Genomic DNA, 12723 nt, shown 5'->3' on the forward strand with positions numbered 1-12723 from the left:
AATTAAGTAAATAAATGACTGTGCGCAACCCATTCGTCTCTAAACATAGCCTGCAAATGTGGCTTCACCTCCGCACCACCTTCGAATCTTTTTGTCTTTTATCTTCTTGTGGAAAATCGTTAAATCTATCAACAAGCCTAATACATTTAGTACAGCAATTGATTGTTTTTCGTATTTTTGTTGACAAAATTTTGAAATGAAATAGTACGAACATGAACTGCAACGATAGATTGGAAACAACCTTTCTGTTCTGTGCAGAACGAGAACGCACACGGCACAATGCAACGGAACACACAGAACAAGGGAACGGAACTCATTGTCAGGCTACAGTCGCATCATACTTAGTTGGCACATTACTATAACGTTGTCGCAAATACTTATATACTGCGTTTTCGCGATCTGCCGTATGTTATTGTTGAAAATAGTTGATTGTTGCGTTAAAGTTGATATAAAAAGTGAAAATAAAGCGTGATACAAAATAATTTGTATGTCTCGGAAGGTAACGTTCGCAAACTTATTATGCGAGTTAAAATTTAATGCATGAACATTTTTATCTTTACGGCCTTTGCAATATTTTATTTCGCGTTCGTGATGGTAAAAAAAGTTGCAAGTGCACTCCCCACGTATGATATTTATATTATTATTATTACACCTGCTGTTTCAAGTTTTAGGTTAAGTTACTTGCTTTGCATTGTTGTGAGATATGAAATTAATTTTTTGCGCATTTATTTTTAAAAAGGCGGACGTCGTCGATCATGACAAGAGAATCAGCAAGAAGTTGAGTTACTTACTTCGACATGCAGCTGTTAAAAAAGGATTCAACATAAGACCCGATGGCTTTATTCCTGTTCAAGAAATTTTAAAAGAAACGCCTGGTTGCACTGTAAAAGATATTGAAAGAGTTGTTGCTAATAACGACAAACAGCGTTTCACATTGAGTAGTTTTGACAATGTTCTTATGATCAAAGCTAACCAAGGACACACTATCAGTCAAGTAGATTCGTTGAACTTAAAACTGCTGGACAGCGTGGACTTTGATATTGTCCATGGAACGTATCATAGTTGCTATGAAAAAATTAGACATCAAGGTCTGTCTCGAATGAAGAGGAATCACATACACTTTGCCAAGGGTTTAAATTTTATTAATGGCCTGAGGAGGAATGCAGAGCTATTTATTTTCATAAACTATCCTAAAGCTAAAGGCGACGGATTAAAATTTTACAAATCTGAAAATAATGTTATTTTGTGTCCTGGAAATTCTGAAGGTTTTGTCAAAACTAAATACTTTTTGAAAGTAGTTACTAGAAGTGGTGAGAGTTTATAAATAGATAAGGTAAGATTTTTTCATTCGATAATTTGTTTAATAATTTCATATAAGTCGATCTTATATAAAAATCCAAATTCCAGGAATTGTATTATTAAATAGAACAATGGGGATATGGTGTGATTTTTGTAAAATCACTCTCCAAGATGACTACGCTTTTCAAGGACATATTCTGGGGAAAAAACATTTGAAAAATGAAGAATATGTAAAAAATAATAGATCACTCGCGAAACGATCGATATTCGTTTCACGAATTCCAGCAAATGTACCATCGAAAACTATACTAAACTACTTTTCCAAATACGGAAATATAGCAAATTTTAGTTTTAAAAAAAATTATTTAATTCTGGAATTTGAAAATGAGTATGACATTTAACATTCCAATTATAACGCAATACAACTTTAATCATGAATTAATTTGACTGTACTTTTTGCAGGAATCCAGCTAATGTTTTACTGCAAAAACCAATATATTTTAGTGGAACAAGATTAAACATTCTACCTAGAATTATTCACGACAAAAGACGTACGTAAATTTATTGTCTTAAATGTTGATATTAAAAAATCGTGTACAATGTATCATCCATTTTATTTTTAGAACCACCTAGAGAAAATAAATCTAAAGAAGAAGAAGCTATCAATGACACAGTAGATTTGAATTACGAAAACTTAAAATCAATTTTTGAAGTCGAATCGACGTTCGACGAACAACTTGCGGTGTTCCTGGATAAAGTTGCCATCAAGGAATCCGATATCATATGGCGGTATGAACCGACATGTGAAAAATTAAACGAGATTTTCCAAACTGTTTTCCCAAAATGTAAAACATATAGATTTGGTTCTACTGTGTCTGGATTAGGATTTAGGAATTGTGATTTGGACATTTACATCGACCCTGGTAAATTTTTGACAATACTCAAGGTACACAGTTATCCATGATTCGCATCCTAATGATCTGATATTTTTTCAGGTTTTCCCGTGTGTCAAGAAAATAACAGTAAGCTGGGTCCGAATGTCGTGACTGCATCAGTGATATTTGCAGAAGTAAAGAGGATTCTTTACGCTAGAACGTATATATTTTCGAAAGTCGTTCCGATCCCCAAAGCAAAAACTCCAATAATCAAATTTTTCTACATACCATCGAAAACGTCGTGTGACATCTCGTTTAAAAATAGCTTAGCCGTGCATAACAGTCTGTTGGTGAAACATTGCCTATCCCTGGATCCGCGTCTACGACCCGCTATGATGGTCATCAAGTACTGGGTTTCAAATTTCGAGCTCAAAGGCGGTGACAAGATGTCCAAGTACTCGCTGACGTTACTCTTCTTATTTTACCTTCAGCAGAAATCAGTGAAACTTGTACCACCACTGATAGAATTGAAGAGAAGAGTAGTACCCCAAATAATCGAAGGTTGGCAGGTTAATTTTGACAATAGCAAATCGGCGAATAATGAGGATCACGAAGGTGCCGGAAATAGCAAGACTATACCAGAGTTGTTGCACGGATTCTTTGACTTTTACGCGCGTTATGAGTTCAAACACAACGTGGTTTGTCCCATCAACGGTCAGTCGCATAAAAAAGTATCGTTCAACGATGTCGACAATATACCTGAAAGCATGGATAGGTACAAAGAATACCTGAAAACGAAAGAGAATCCGCTACCTTTTCCCATAAATAAGACAATGTGCGTGCAGGATCCTAATGAATTGAGTCACAATGTCACGGGCAATATTTGCCCAAAGCATCTCGAAAAATTCCAAGCCTACTGTGCGGCAGCCGCGGAGATGTGCGTTGCAGCTGCTGAGAAAAATTACAAAGACCTTCTACCGTCGATCTTCTCGCTGGCCATCAAACCTCCGGCTGAGGAATCCGAGGTTAGCTTCCTCTATTACGCGAAAAGTTACCTTAATGTGGGACTACCGGAAGATTTCGAATCAAACACCAAGATCGCGGATAAAACATTGTTCATGAACGAGAATTGGTACAACTTGATCACGTCTCTAACGCAGAAGTTCTTAGAAGGAATTCTCAGACTTCAAGTCCAAGTAATTAGCGACGAACACGAGCAGAAACAGCAGAAAGTGGAAGAGCGGTCGGACGTTCATTCGAACAATCAGGATCAAATCTTGATGCATTGTACAGGAGAAGATTGTTTGTGGAGAGACAGGAAAAGCAAACTCAACGCCCTCGATCCAAGTATGCATTTACTCGACAAAGAAATCCAGCTCACGGAGAAGATGTACAAGGAGTTAAGCGAGAAGAACATGCTGCAAAAAATGAAAATCGACTTCAATTTTCGGATCTGGAAGAAGGGCGGCGAGAACGTCCACGTGATCGTGACTTTGACGAACAACTACAGTGCAGAAAAAATATTTCCCCATCTCGCGGCTTACATAAAGAACAAATTGCCGCACGTGTTGACCAAGACATTGGCCCACATGCAACAATTCAAAAAGACGCCCATTACCGAGCCCATTACGGAGCCCATTGCCGACTGAATCGCATAATAAATTGTAAATACGAAGTGCGCAATGCGCCGTTTTTTAAAATACTTTCTATAAATATTTGTACAGAGTATTTAGTCGCTACTTGAATAAATTTTATCAGACCTCGTCAGATGTATCTGATTTTTAGATGAAAAAGATACTACCTCTCTGCAGAGGAGTATTTTGCGCAAACTTTTCTTCCCGACTCCGTCGGTTTATCCATCATTCTTATGTAAGCGACGATATTAAATGAAACACTTTATTGAAGCAAACGGAGCGTCGTTTTGAATTTCCCGCATCCTCTCGGATCCGCGCGTCAACTTCCCTGCAGAACGATAGGGTTAAACAACCAAAGAGTGACAACGCAGAGTCCGCCAGGACCGACGGAGAAGGTAAACGACATAGGCTCTTGGTGCGCGCGCGAGGTGTTCCGGGCGACGATACGCAGAGCGGTTTGATTTCCCTGGCTGCGCTTAGGGCGTGCAGTGCAGCGTGTGCACTCACTTGCATACACATCCTACCCGGACTCTGTTCTTGTCTCGAGAGCTACTCGCGCGCGCGCGCGCGCGAATTTATACTGCACCTTAATTTCCTCTTCATCACTCACGCGTTCTCTCGTCTCTTTTCCCCCTTATACTTTGTAGTATACGATTATCAACAATTGTCAAAGGGCAAAACTTTAAAAGAAAGAGAGTCCGAGTCGAAGCTTAAATACAAACTACAGGAGGAAAGTGAGCAGTGCAGCGGCTGATTCGCGAATGAAGAGAGAAGCGAGCAGTAGTCTGGTGCAGCCGCCGCTCGTCCGCAGCAGTCGGTACAGGCCAGCAGCGGTGACGTCGCATCCACGACATCGTCGCCGTCGGCAGAGCTGCTCAGATCTCAAGTCGACCGGGAAAGCTCGTGCCAGCTCCTGAAAGATAGCTGCTCCGACTGGTCCGAGCGCGGTCTACTCGAGCCGGCAGCCGCGCGCCGCTTTTGTTATTATTTTGCCGCGGTGCTTTTGACCCTACGCGCCGCCGCCGTCGCCGGACGAGTTCATTGTGAGTTCGCGGGGGTGCGCCTGTACCGTCCGCCAGTCCCGCGGCTCTCTCTCTCTCTATTTTGATACCCCTGCTGCAGCACGAGGCCGGAGCCCGGATCACGACTCATCCTCGAAGAGGAGTCTGGTGCCTCTGCTCCAGGAGTCGGACTGCTCCGTTAGCGGAATCGAGGAGCCGCAGCGTTGGAAAGCAGCGGCAGCGAGCAGCCACGTGACGAGTGCGAGTCGTCGCCGTCGCAGCAGCAGCAGCGGCGGCGGATAGAGAGCAGAGACCCGAGCGTTGTCAAGCGCAGCACCGGCCGTGTAGTGGTGCGACGCATACACACAGAGCCAAAGCAGCGAGAGAGAGAGAGAGAGACGACGGACGTCGCGGCGGGCCAGTGTATACACACAATGCGGAGCAGGAGCAGGAGTAGCAGCGCGCCCTCGGCCAGCGACAGTAGCCGCCGACGGCCGTAACCTGACTGTGTGCGTGTGTTTATCCGTGTGCTGTGCCGATGTAAGCGTGTGTATATATATACAGATGTACTCGGTGCATGTGTACCTAGGTGTATTACTGTACAGTGAGACTGCGCCTCGATGACGACGAGGCCGTCGTCGCGGTCGTTGTTGTTGCTCGGCGGCAGTGCTCCGCCTTCCTCCTCTGGCGCAGCGGCTCCTCGGCGTCGAGGACTCCGCAGATGAGACTGGTCCATCTCCGTCTTCGCGAGTGCTCCGAGTGACAGCGGTTCCGCCGTCGTTCGCGGGAAATTCCGCGCGAGCATTTGTTGTTGTTGTTGTTGTTGTTGCTGTTGCCGTTGCCGTTGTTCCGTGCAGTGTGCGTGTGCATGCATCAGCGACGACGACGTTCGACACGCAGCGGCAGCGGAAAAAGGAGAGCGTGCGCTGAAATTTGCGCAATTGTCGTTGTTGCGAAGGAGAGAAGAAGGAGAGAAAGGAAGGAAGAAGAAGAAGAAGAAGAAGGAAAGCCGCGGCAGCCGCGAGACGGCGTGTGTTGGTGCGACGTGTCGGAAGGGAGGGAGAGAGAGAGAGCAGTAGCGGAGCGGAGCAAAGCAGCATAGAGAGCGCGCGCGCCTCCGCAGCAGCAGCGGAGCGACGACTATACTCGTCGGGGATATACAGTGTGTCCGTGCGTGTGTACGTGTGAGAACGACGAGGCTGCTGCGCTACTCGTCGTGTCCCCCGAAGCTGCCAGCGACGTTTGTGCGTTGTTGCTGCGCCGCGCCACACACGGGGGTGTGAGGAAGAGTGAGAGAGATAGCTACTGCTGCTGCATTTTCGCCTTCCCGTCCCGTAGCAGCAGCAGCAGCAGCAGCAGCCGCGGGAAGTGCGGCGACGCCAGTAGTGTCTTGGTTCGGCCGTTCCGTTTCTATACGCGCGTGCTTGCCCGCCCAGCCGAGCATCACGGCTACAACACACGGATATCTCCGATAATTCTCCCGCTGCTTCGTCGTCGCGGGTTCGCCGCGGGTCGGCTCTTTCCAGATCAGTGCGCGTGTGTGAGTGTCGTGCCAGAGTACAGCGGTTACGCATACAGCTACACGTCGTCGGAGCAGGAGGAGCGGAGGACGGGAGGGAAGCACGAGCGAGAAGCGAGCCACGAGGCGTCACCGAGGAGCAGCAGCAGCAGGTGAGTAATCGTTGCGGCGCGTCCCCGCGGCTGCCCCCGGCCCCGAGTGATCGACCGCGCGAGTCCGGCGCCGTCGGAGCGCGGCTAGGCATAGGACCGGAGCAGGGCATATATTTCGAAGCTCTCCGGTCGCGGCCGCTGTACGGCAGAGCGAGAGAGAGAGAGAGAGAGAGAGAGAGAGAGAGAGAGAACTCGGAGCAGCTTTGAGGTTAGGAATCTCAACGGTCGAGTGGCTCTCGCGTCGCACGAGAGCGAGGGAGACGGAGAACGCAGCCAAGCGCCGCCGCCGCCGCCGCCACTGCGCCCCCCTGCCTCTCTCGCTCTGTCTCGCTCTCGCACTCACGCTTCTATGTGCAGCGTTTCTCGCGCGCGCGCTACCTATACCTACACTGCCGCCACCGCCACGAGAGACACGGAATAATGGGCGTGCTGCTACTGCTACTGCCGAGGAATCCTCAGGAGGAAACGCGTGCGTGGGCGAGTTCCCCTCGCGTGTGCTGCTGCTGAGAGACCGAGCGGGCGAGCAAGCAAGAGCTCTCGGAGAGTACACGCTTCGCCGAGGGACAGCTGCTGCTCTAGCTCGTCTCCCCGACGTTGGGAAGATCCGGAATCCATCGCTACAGTCTCGGCAGTGGTTCCGCCGATGGGCATCATCCGAGGGACGCAAAGACGGGCATCGGCGCCAGTTTCTCGGGCTCGTGAATCGCCGCGAGAACGATGATGGAGCGCCCGCGGAGAGAAAGAGAGTGTCCGACATAACCTCAAAGCCCAATGTGAGAGTCGCGAAGTGACTGTGTGTGTCTCCAAGCGGATGGTGATACGTGTCTGCAGGCTGTGCTGCTCGCCTTTCCGTTGCGGAGCGCGACTCGTGAGTTGTGTTCTCCTGTGACTCTCGTGTCCGTGTGTGCATGTGTGCGAGTTTGAAGTTTTGGAGCAGCAACGACGCAGCGCAGGTAGTAAGGTCAATGCACTTGCGGACGACGGTTTTTCGGCGAGGAGCCCGTCGCTCGCGCCCGCTGAGAAAATGTCCTACGTACACGGCGTAAACAAAACCGAGCTGCTCCGCGGTGTATGTTTTCGCGTGTCATGTGTCTTCTGTGTGTGTATGTGTGTGCGTGTGTGTGTGTGTGTGCTGGACGCTCCGACAAGTGCCGCCTCCGGAATTTCGCGCACGACTTTCTAAAGCCGAGCCGATCGCCGTCCGGTCGCAAGATTATATGTGTGCAGTTTAATTATGTAAAGCCCTCTCCGTGAAAGTCGGAAAATTCGGTGACGTCGAAACGGGCAACGACTGGCATATGTGTGGCGAATAAATTGCGTAGGATTTCGCAGAGTATTTTATCAAAAGTGCAGCAGCGGCGCCGAGGCCAAAGGTCACCGAGCGCGTGTCGTTCCTCTCTCCCCCCCTCTCGACGGCTTTTTTGCTTCCTTTTTCGCGATACGCAGCAGCAGCAGTACCAGCGCGAAATTATTGCGTTTTATCCTTTTTTTTTGTAGTTTAGCGAGGTCGTCGAGAGCAGGAAATGAATGGTTTTTTCGAGTTTTTATGCGTGTGTCCGTCCGTCCGTCCGTCCGAAGATCAGCTGGCCCGAGAGAAGTCAAAATTAGCGGTGAAGCTCGGCGAAGTGAATTTATGGAAACTGGGCTTGCTCGCACGGGTCGATTTGAAATTCAAAGAAGCTGGATATTTTTAAATTCGCAAATGAGATTTTTGGCGCCGATTTCGAATCCGGTCTCGATAACTCCGCCCCGGAAAAGTTTCACTTTTCCTCTCGAGACTCGCGTCGTATTCCAAGAAGCTCGACGCGCACGACGATCAACAACAAAACACGAGGGATACATTCGCGACCTTGCAAAAGCCTCATGCGCTGCACATGTGCCTCTCTTTCTCTTTCCAGCCGCTGAAAACTAATAAAAGATGCCGCGGTGTTTATTTATCCGGGTAGAGAAGAGAAAGCCGTCCAGTGGGGGTATACGGGATAGAGAAATGTCACACACGGCTCGACTTCTGTTTTTCGCGCGCGCTCGCATCAGTGTGGGTGTGAGAGAGAGAGAAGCTCGTCGAGGAAGTAATTAGACACTGCGCGAGTTTGAGGTTATTCCTGGAGACGCAGCCGCGCAGCTCCTAATTGCTGCTGCTGCTGCTGCTGCTGCTGCAGTAGTCTGCCCCCTCCTACTCGGCTTTTTATCCAGCTACTCCGCAATCGAATTTGCTTCCGGCGAGCGTTTTTCCGACATGCGAGCGAGAAAAAAGCCGTGGGTTCGGTGCGCTAAATTTATATCGGACGCGAGAATTACATTCATTGCGCTTGACAAACGAACAATTTCGAAATGATGATTCGGAGTTGCACGCGGAGAGGCTTTATTTGGGACGCACGCGCTCGACTGAAACAATAACTGGAATTTCTTGTTTCTCTCGGCGAACCGACCGCCTCTCGGTTCTTCTCTTTCGAAATTTTTCTCTTTCGCGCGTGTTCTAAACGTTCTGGGATTTTTCAAATTTTCTAACGTTAAAATCGCTGTGTGTATCTCGCAGATTTGTTCCCCCGTGCCAATTTCGCTTGGCAGGACGAGAAAAAGAAGTTTCACGAAACCGCGTAACCTTCCCTCGGAAGATCGATCAAATTTCCGCGAAATACGCAAACGCTTATCTTCGTCTAATGGCGCGCGAAAAGTATTTAGTAAAAAAATATCTTCTTTGGAAGAATTCCGTCATCGCGCGCATCGCTATCGATAACGCCGCCGCGCGAATTTGCCAAAGTGGAAAGATAAGTCGAGCTAGGCGCGGTCGGCTTTAAAAAAGAGAAAAAAAAACGATCGCCCTGAGCGAACCGAATCACGAACGCGCGCGTCTAACGAGACTCGAGCTTTCCTCTTTTTCGACGTGTCGCCGATGCATCGCGGCCAATAATCATTAGTCACTCGCTTTCAATATCGACGAGTCGCTGCTGCTGCTGCTGTGAGAGAGACGATAAGCATCAGCTCTCTACGTGCTGCAGCTGCTACGAGAAATTTCGAGCGAGACCGGATAAAAAATGCTGCCGTTTTAGGGGAGAGCTTTTTTCCCTCTCTGGCCGCGCCGCCGTTGTCTCTCTCTCTCTCTCTCTCTCTCTCTCTCTCGGGATGAACGGACGCAGGAGCCTAGAATCGCCGAGTAAATGAATCGCCTTATGCAATAATGATAAATATAATGCGGCGCTTTACGCCAAACAATATAATATGCGCGATACACGTATCGGCGAATATCATCGAAGTTGCACGCATTGTCCCGAAGACTACACCACACGTGTGTCCACATGGCAGCCCACGTGCGCCCGCGCTTGCGCGAAAAATCACAATTAAAATTTTAGCCAATAGACTCGCGAAAATACGAGCCGCTTCTTGGCAGAGCAGTAAAACTCGTGAGATACGCTCAGGCTTTTGTCACAAGTATCGAGTTAAGCTGATTAGAGAAATAAAACGACGGGTGTACGGCGCGGACTCGGACGTCGCTGGCGCGCGGGGGGAAACGTATATAAACACGAGGGTACAAGGTAAAAATACAAGCCGCGAGAGCAGTGCGCGGTTCCGTCGACGCGTTGAAACGATCGCGTAGTTGCATAATTACAGGAAAATCAATCGCTTGGCAGAACGAGAGCTACCAGCGGTAGTTCTCTCTCCGAGCGATGACTGTGCAAAAATGCAGGAGATACGAGCGCGCGCGCGCGCGAAAAAAGGTTTTGCAAATAGTTGCGAAAGTCGGCGCATAAAAATAGTTGAGTGAATCAGCGCTGATTCACGTTATAGCCGATATGCAGCAGTAGCTCATCGTTGACGTAATTTCCCTTTATCGCGAGCGTTCATTACACAATGTAAACAACGCCGTGTCATCAACTACTCGTGCATATAGTCGATGCGTTAAATCGCTCGCGTTCTCGAGCATCGTCGTCGTAGTCGTCGTCTCAGCCCTATAATTAAAAATCCATCGACCCGCTGCTTGCGGAGAGAAAAATCGGCCGAGGGCGAGCCGTATTATATACATAAGAAAGAAAGGAGCTTCGCGGTGTGGCGGTGTACGCATTGATCGGCTCTCAATCTGACCCGATGCTATTTAAAGGCATCATCCCAGATCGCGTACACGACACGCGCACGAGAGACGAATTTTATTCTAGGACCGTTTAATGGAGCAGCCGATGAGCGAATGCCGATCGCGTATACGTAATAAGCGTGCGTGGTGAGGCGCAGCGTGCTTTTCGTTCAGGCGCTAGTTGCGGGTGAAAAAAAAATAATTTTAACGCGGGGAGCGTTAACTATCGGCTCCTTTCACTTGCTGCAGCCTTCGGACGAGCCGTTTTCCTCTTACTTTTCAAAACGAGCAGTGTGCATATTATGTGTGAGTGTATGTATGACTGAATGACAAATACCCCGATGCGTGTTATGTACTGATTGATGCAAAATATCTGACGACTTGTTTTCTCTCGCTTGGCAGATAGCGTCATGAAGCCCAGAACCTCGTGAACCAGTCCGAATGCCGCATCGTCTTTGCCAATCATCCTCCTCGATCTGAGCCCAGCGGAGCAGTTACATCATAACCGGGTCCCATCGGAGGATCGCAAGAACGGCGAGGGAAGAGAAAAGCAGCAGCTGACGTCAGCTGCGAAGCACTAGGAGCAGCCTGCAGCACAGTCCTCGTATGCAAGCGGCCGAGGTCAGACGATCGCTGCACAGGCGGAGGACTCGCCGAAGTGGCGGCAGGCGTCCTCGCTGCCGCTGTCGCTGCTCCTCCATCTCGTCCGGCTAGGATTGGACCAATGACAAAGCCGCACCACTGCTGCTGAACGCTTCGAGTGATCGAGAGACAGAGCTCGCCTGCGAGGAGAAAGGATCAGGAGCAGGAGCGAAATCGCAGAAACGCAAGCGCGGCCAAGGCGGAGGAGAGAGAAAAGACAGGGGCACCTTGGGTCGCCCTATGTCGTTGTGAGAGGAGACCTGGGGACTGCCTCCCTGCGCGCAGGGGCATGGAGTACGGGGGCGGCGGGGGCGGCGGCAGTGGGGCCGGCCGCGGTGGCGGTGTCCAGCCACCGGCGACCGGTGCCAGGGGCATCGTCGCCGGCACCGACACTACCGACGCCGCGTGGCACAAGCACGAGCAAATGATGATCATGGAGTCGAGGCACAAGCAGCAACGTGAGTATATATCCTATATACCCTTTATACTTTTTTTCCATTCGTCAATCTTTTATACCACCCCCGAGGAAGTAGGATTAGAGAGCTTTCACCGACTATACGGCGAATACAGTTGTTTTCGAAATAGGACCAGCCTCAGATATTGAAGTACTTTGCGTTATTGTTTGAGCGATGATCGCTCCGAGGAAAATGAAGAGACGTGGTATGGATGCATCCCAGACGTCGGGGGGAAATTCTTTGTCCCGCGAGCGCTTCTCCGGCTCTGAGAATAGACTTTCGCATATAAATCTAACGAAGATCTCTCGGCCTGAAAAGCTGCTCCACGTTCGGAAAAACACGCACAAAAAAAGGAAACTTCACCCCCTCGCATAATCGGAGCGAGAATGTATAAGAAGCCGCACGCGCTGTATACACAAGCGGAGACGTGCAGCGGCATAGCAGCCATTAGGGGCCAATAGATCGAAAATCATTTACAGGCGCGACGAGAAGGGTGCGAGCAAGCGAGAGAGAGAGAGAGAGAGAGAGAGAGAGAGAGAGAGAGAGAGAGAGAGAGAGAAAAAGACAAAAGACAGAGATTGATGGATGCTCGCGCGCGCGGCAAAGTAGAAGTAGTATAGTAGGGGAGACGCCGCGTTCGAGTGCCGCGCGCTTGGGATATATTTTTGAACGCCGGCAAAGGTCCGTTCCTCTATACTTAGCCGGCTACTGTCTCCTTTGCCGACGAGAATAGCAGTCACGTTCCGTTTCCTATGTGCACAGCAGCGATAAAAGAAGAGACAATCGTCGTAGGTATACGCGGGTGGCTGTTCGTATTTATTCTAAGGAAGCCGATTATTTCGATACGAGAAAGCGTCTCTGCCGGCGGCGGCGGTGGTGGCTAAGGGGTAGCTCGCGAGACAGAGATAGAACGTCGCGATAGAGGAGGGAAGGAGCGCAGAAGAAAAAAAGGAAGCTGCCAGTTGGACCGCTGCCTGACCAGCGGCTCTCGGGCAATTTGAAGACTCTCACCTTCTGGCAGAGTCCGTCCAGCCGACGAGTGTATCTGTGCGGGCGCATAGGCGCGATGCGGTGTATTTT

General features: G+C 49.3%; 3 protein-coding genes across 6 annotated transcripts in view; all 3 read left to right on the plus strand.

Annotated features, from left to right (window-relative positions):
- The first annotated feature begins 300 nt into the window (after positions 1 to 300).
- On the plus strand, positions 301 to 4083 carry LOC103315278 (speckle targeted PIP5K1A-regulated poly(A) polymerase). The gene is made up of 6 exons (XM_008213503.4): positions 301 to 499; positions 740 to 1333; positions 1408 to 1687; positions 1762 to 1850; positions 1923 to 2222; positions 2295 to 4083. Exons 3-6 carry the CDS (start codon positions 1431 to 1433, stop codon positions 3821 to 3823), a joined length of 2175 nt encoding a protein of 724 aa, XP_008211725.2. The 5' UTR covers positions 301 to 499; positions 740 to 1333; positions 1408 to 1430; the 3' UTR covers positions 3824 to 4083.
- LOC100123064 (tRNA 2'-phosphotransferase 1) lies at positions 704 to 1324 on the plus strand. Its single transcript, XM_032599012.1, has one exon. It carries the CDS (start codon positions 704 to 706, stop codon positions 1322 to 1324), a length of 621 nt encoding a protein of 206 aa, XP_032454903.1.
- Positions 4084 to 4937: 854 nt separating the features above from the next.
- Positions 4938 to 12723, plus strand: part of LOC100123054 (serine/threonine-protein kinase minibrain) — a 32378-nt gene continuing 24592 nt past the window's right edge. The window contains exons 1-2 of one of the 4 annotated variants that reach the window (XM_008213350.4): positions 4938 to 6480; positions 10949 to 11646. In XM_008213350.4, the coding sequence (XP_008211572.1) occupies positions 11478 to 11646 (169 nt within the window). In that variant the 5' untranslated portion in view covers positions 4938 to 6480; positions 10949 to 11477. Of the gene's footprint in view, positions 6481 to 6806; positions 7434 to 10948; positions 11647 to 12723 lie in introns of those variants that run through there. The other 3 variants (XM_001606610.6, XM_016985315.3, XM_016985316.3) reach the window with 3 other exon arrangements.

The sequence above is a fragment of the Nasonia vitripennis genome, chromosome 4, assembly GCF_009193385.2.
Source record: "Nasonia vitripennis strain AsymCx chromosome 4, Nvit_psr_1.1, whole genome shotgun sequence".
NCBI classification, from domain to species: Eukaryota; Metazoa; Arthropoda; class Insecta; order Hymenoptera; family Pteromalidae; genus Nasonia; species Nasonia vitripennis.

Bases quoted from the DNA above. Each gene is read 5' to 3' on its own strand.
- LOC100123064 (XM_032599012.1), top strand. From the start codon at position 704: ATGAAATTAATTTTTTGCGCATTTATTTTTAAAAAGGCGGACGTCGTC.
- LOC103315278 (XM_008213503.4), top strand. From the start codon at position 1,431: ATGGGGATATGGTGTGATTTTTGTAAAATCACTCTCCAAGATGACTAC. The intron at 1,851-1,922 runs GTACGTAAATTT...TTTTATTTTTAG, and splicing joins AATTATTCACGACAAAAGAC to AACCACCTAGAGAAAATAAA. The intron at 2,223-2,294 runs GTAAATTTTTGA...ATATTTTTTCAG, and splicing joins GGACATTTACATCGACCCTG to GTTTTCCCGTGTGTCAAGAA.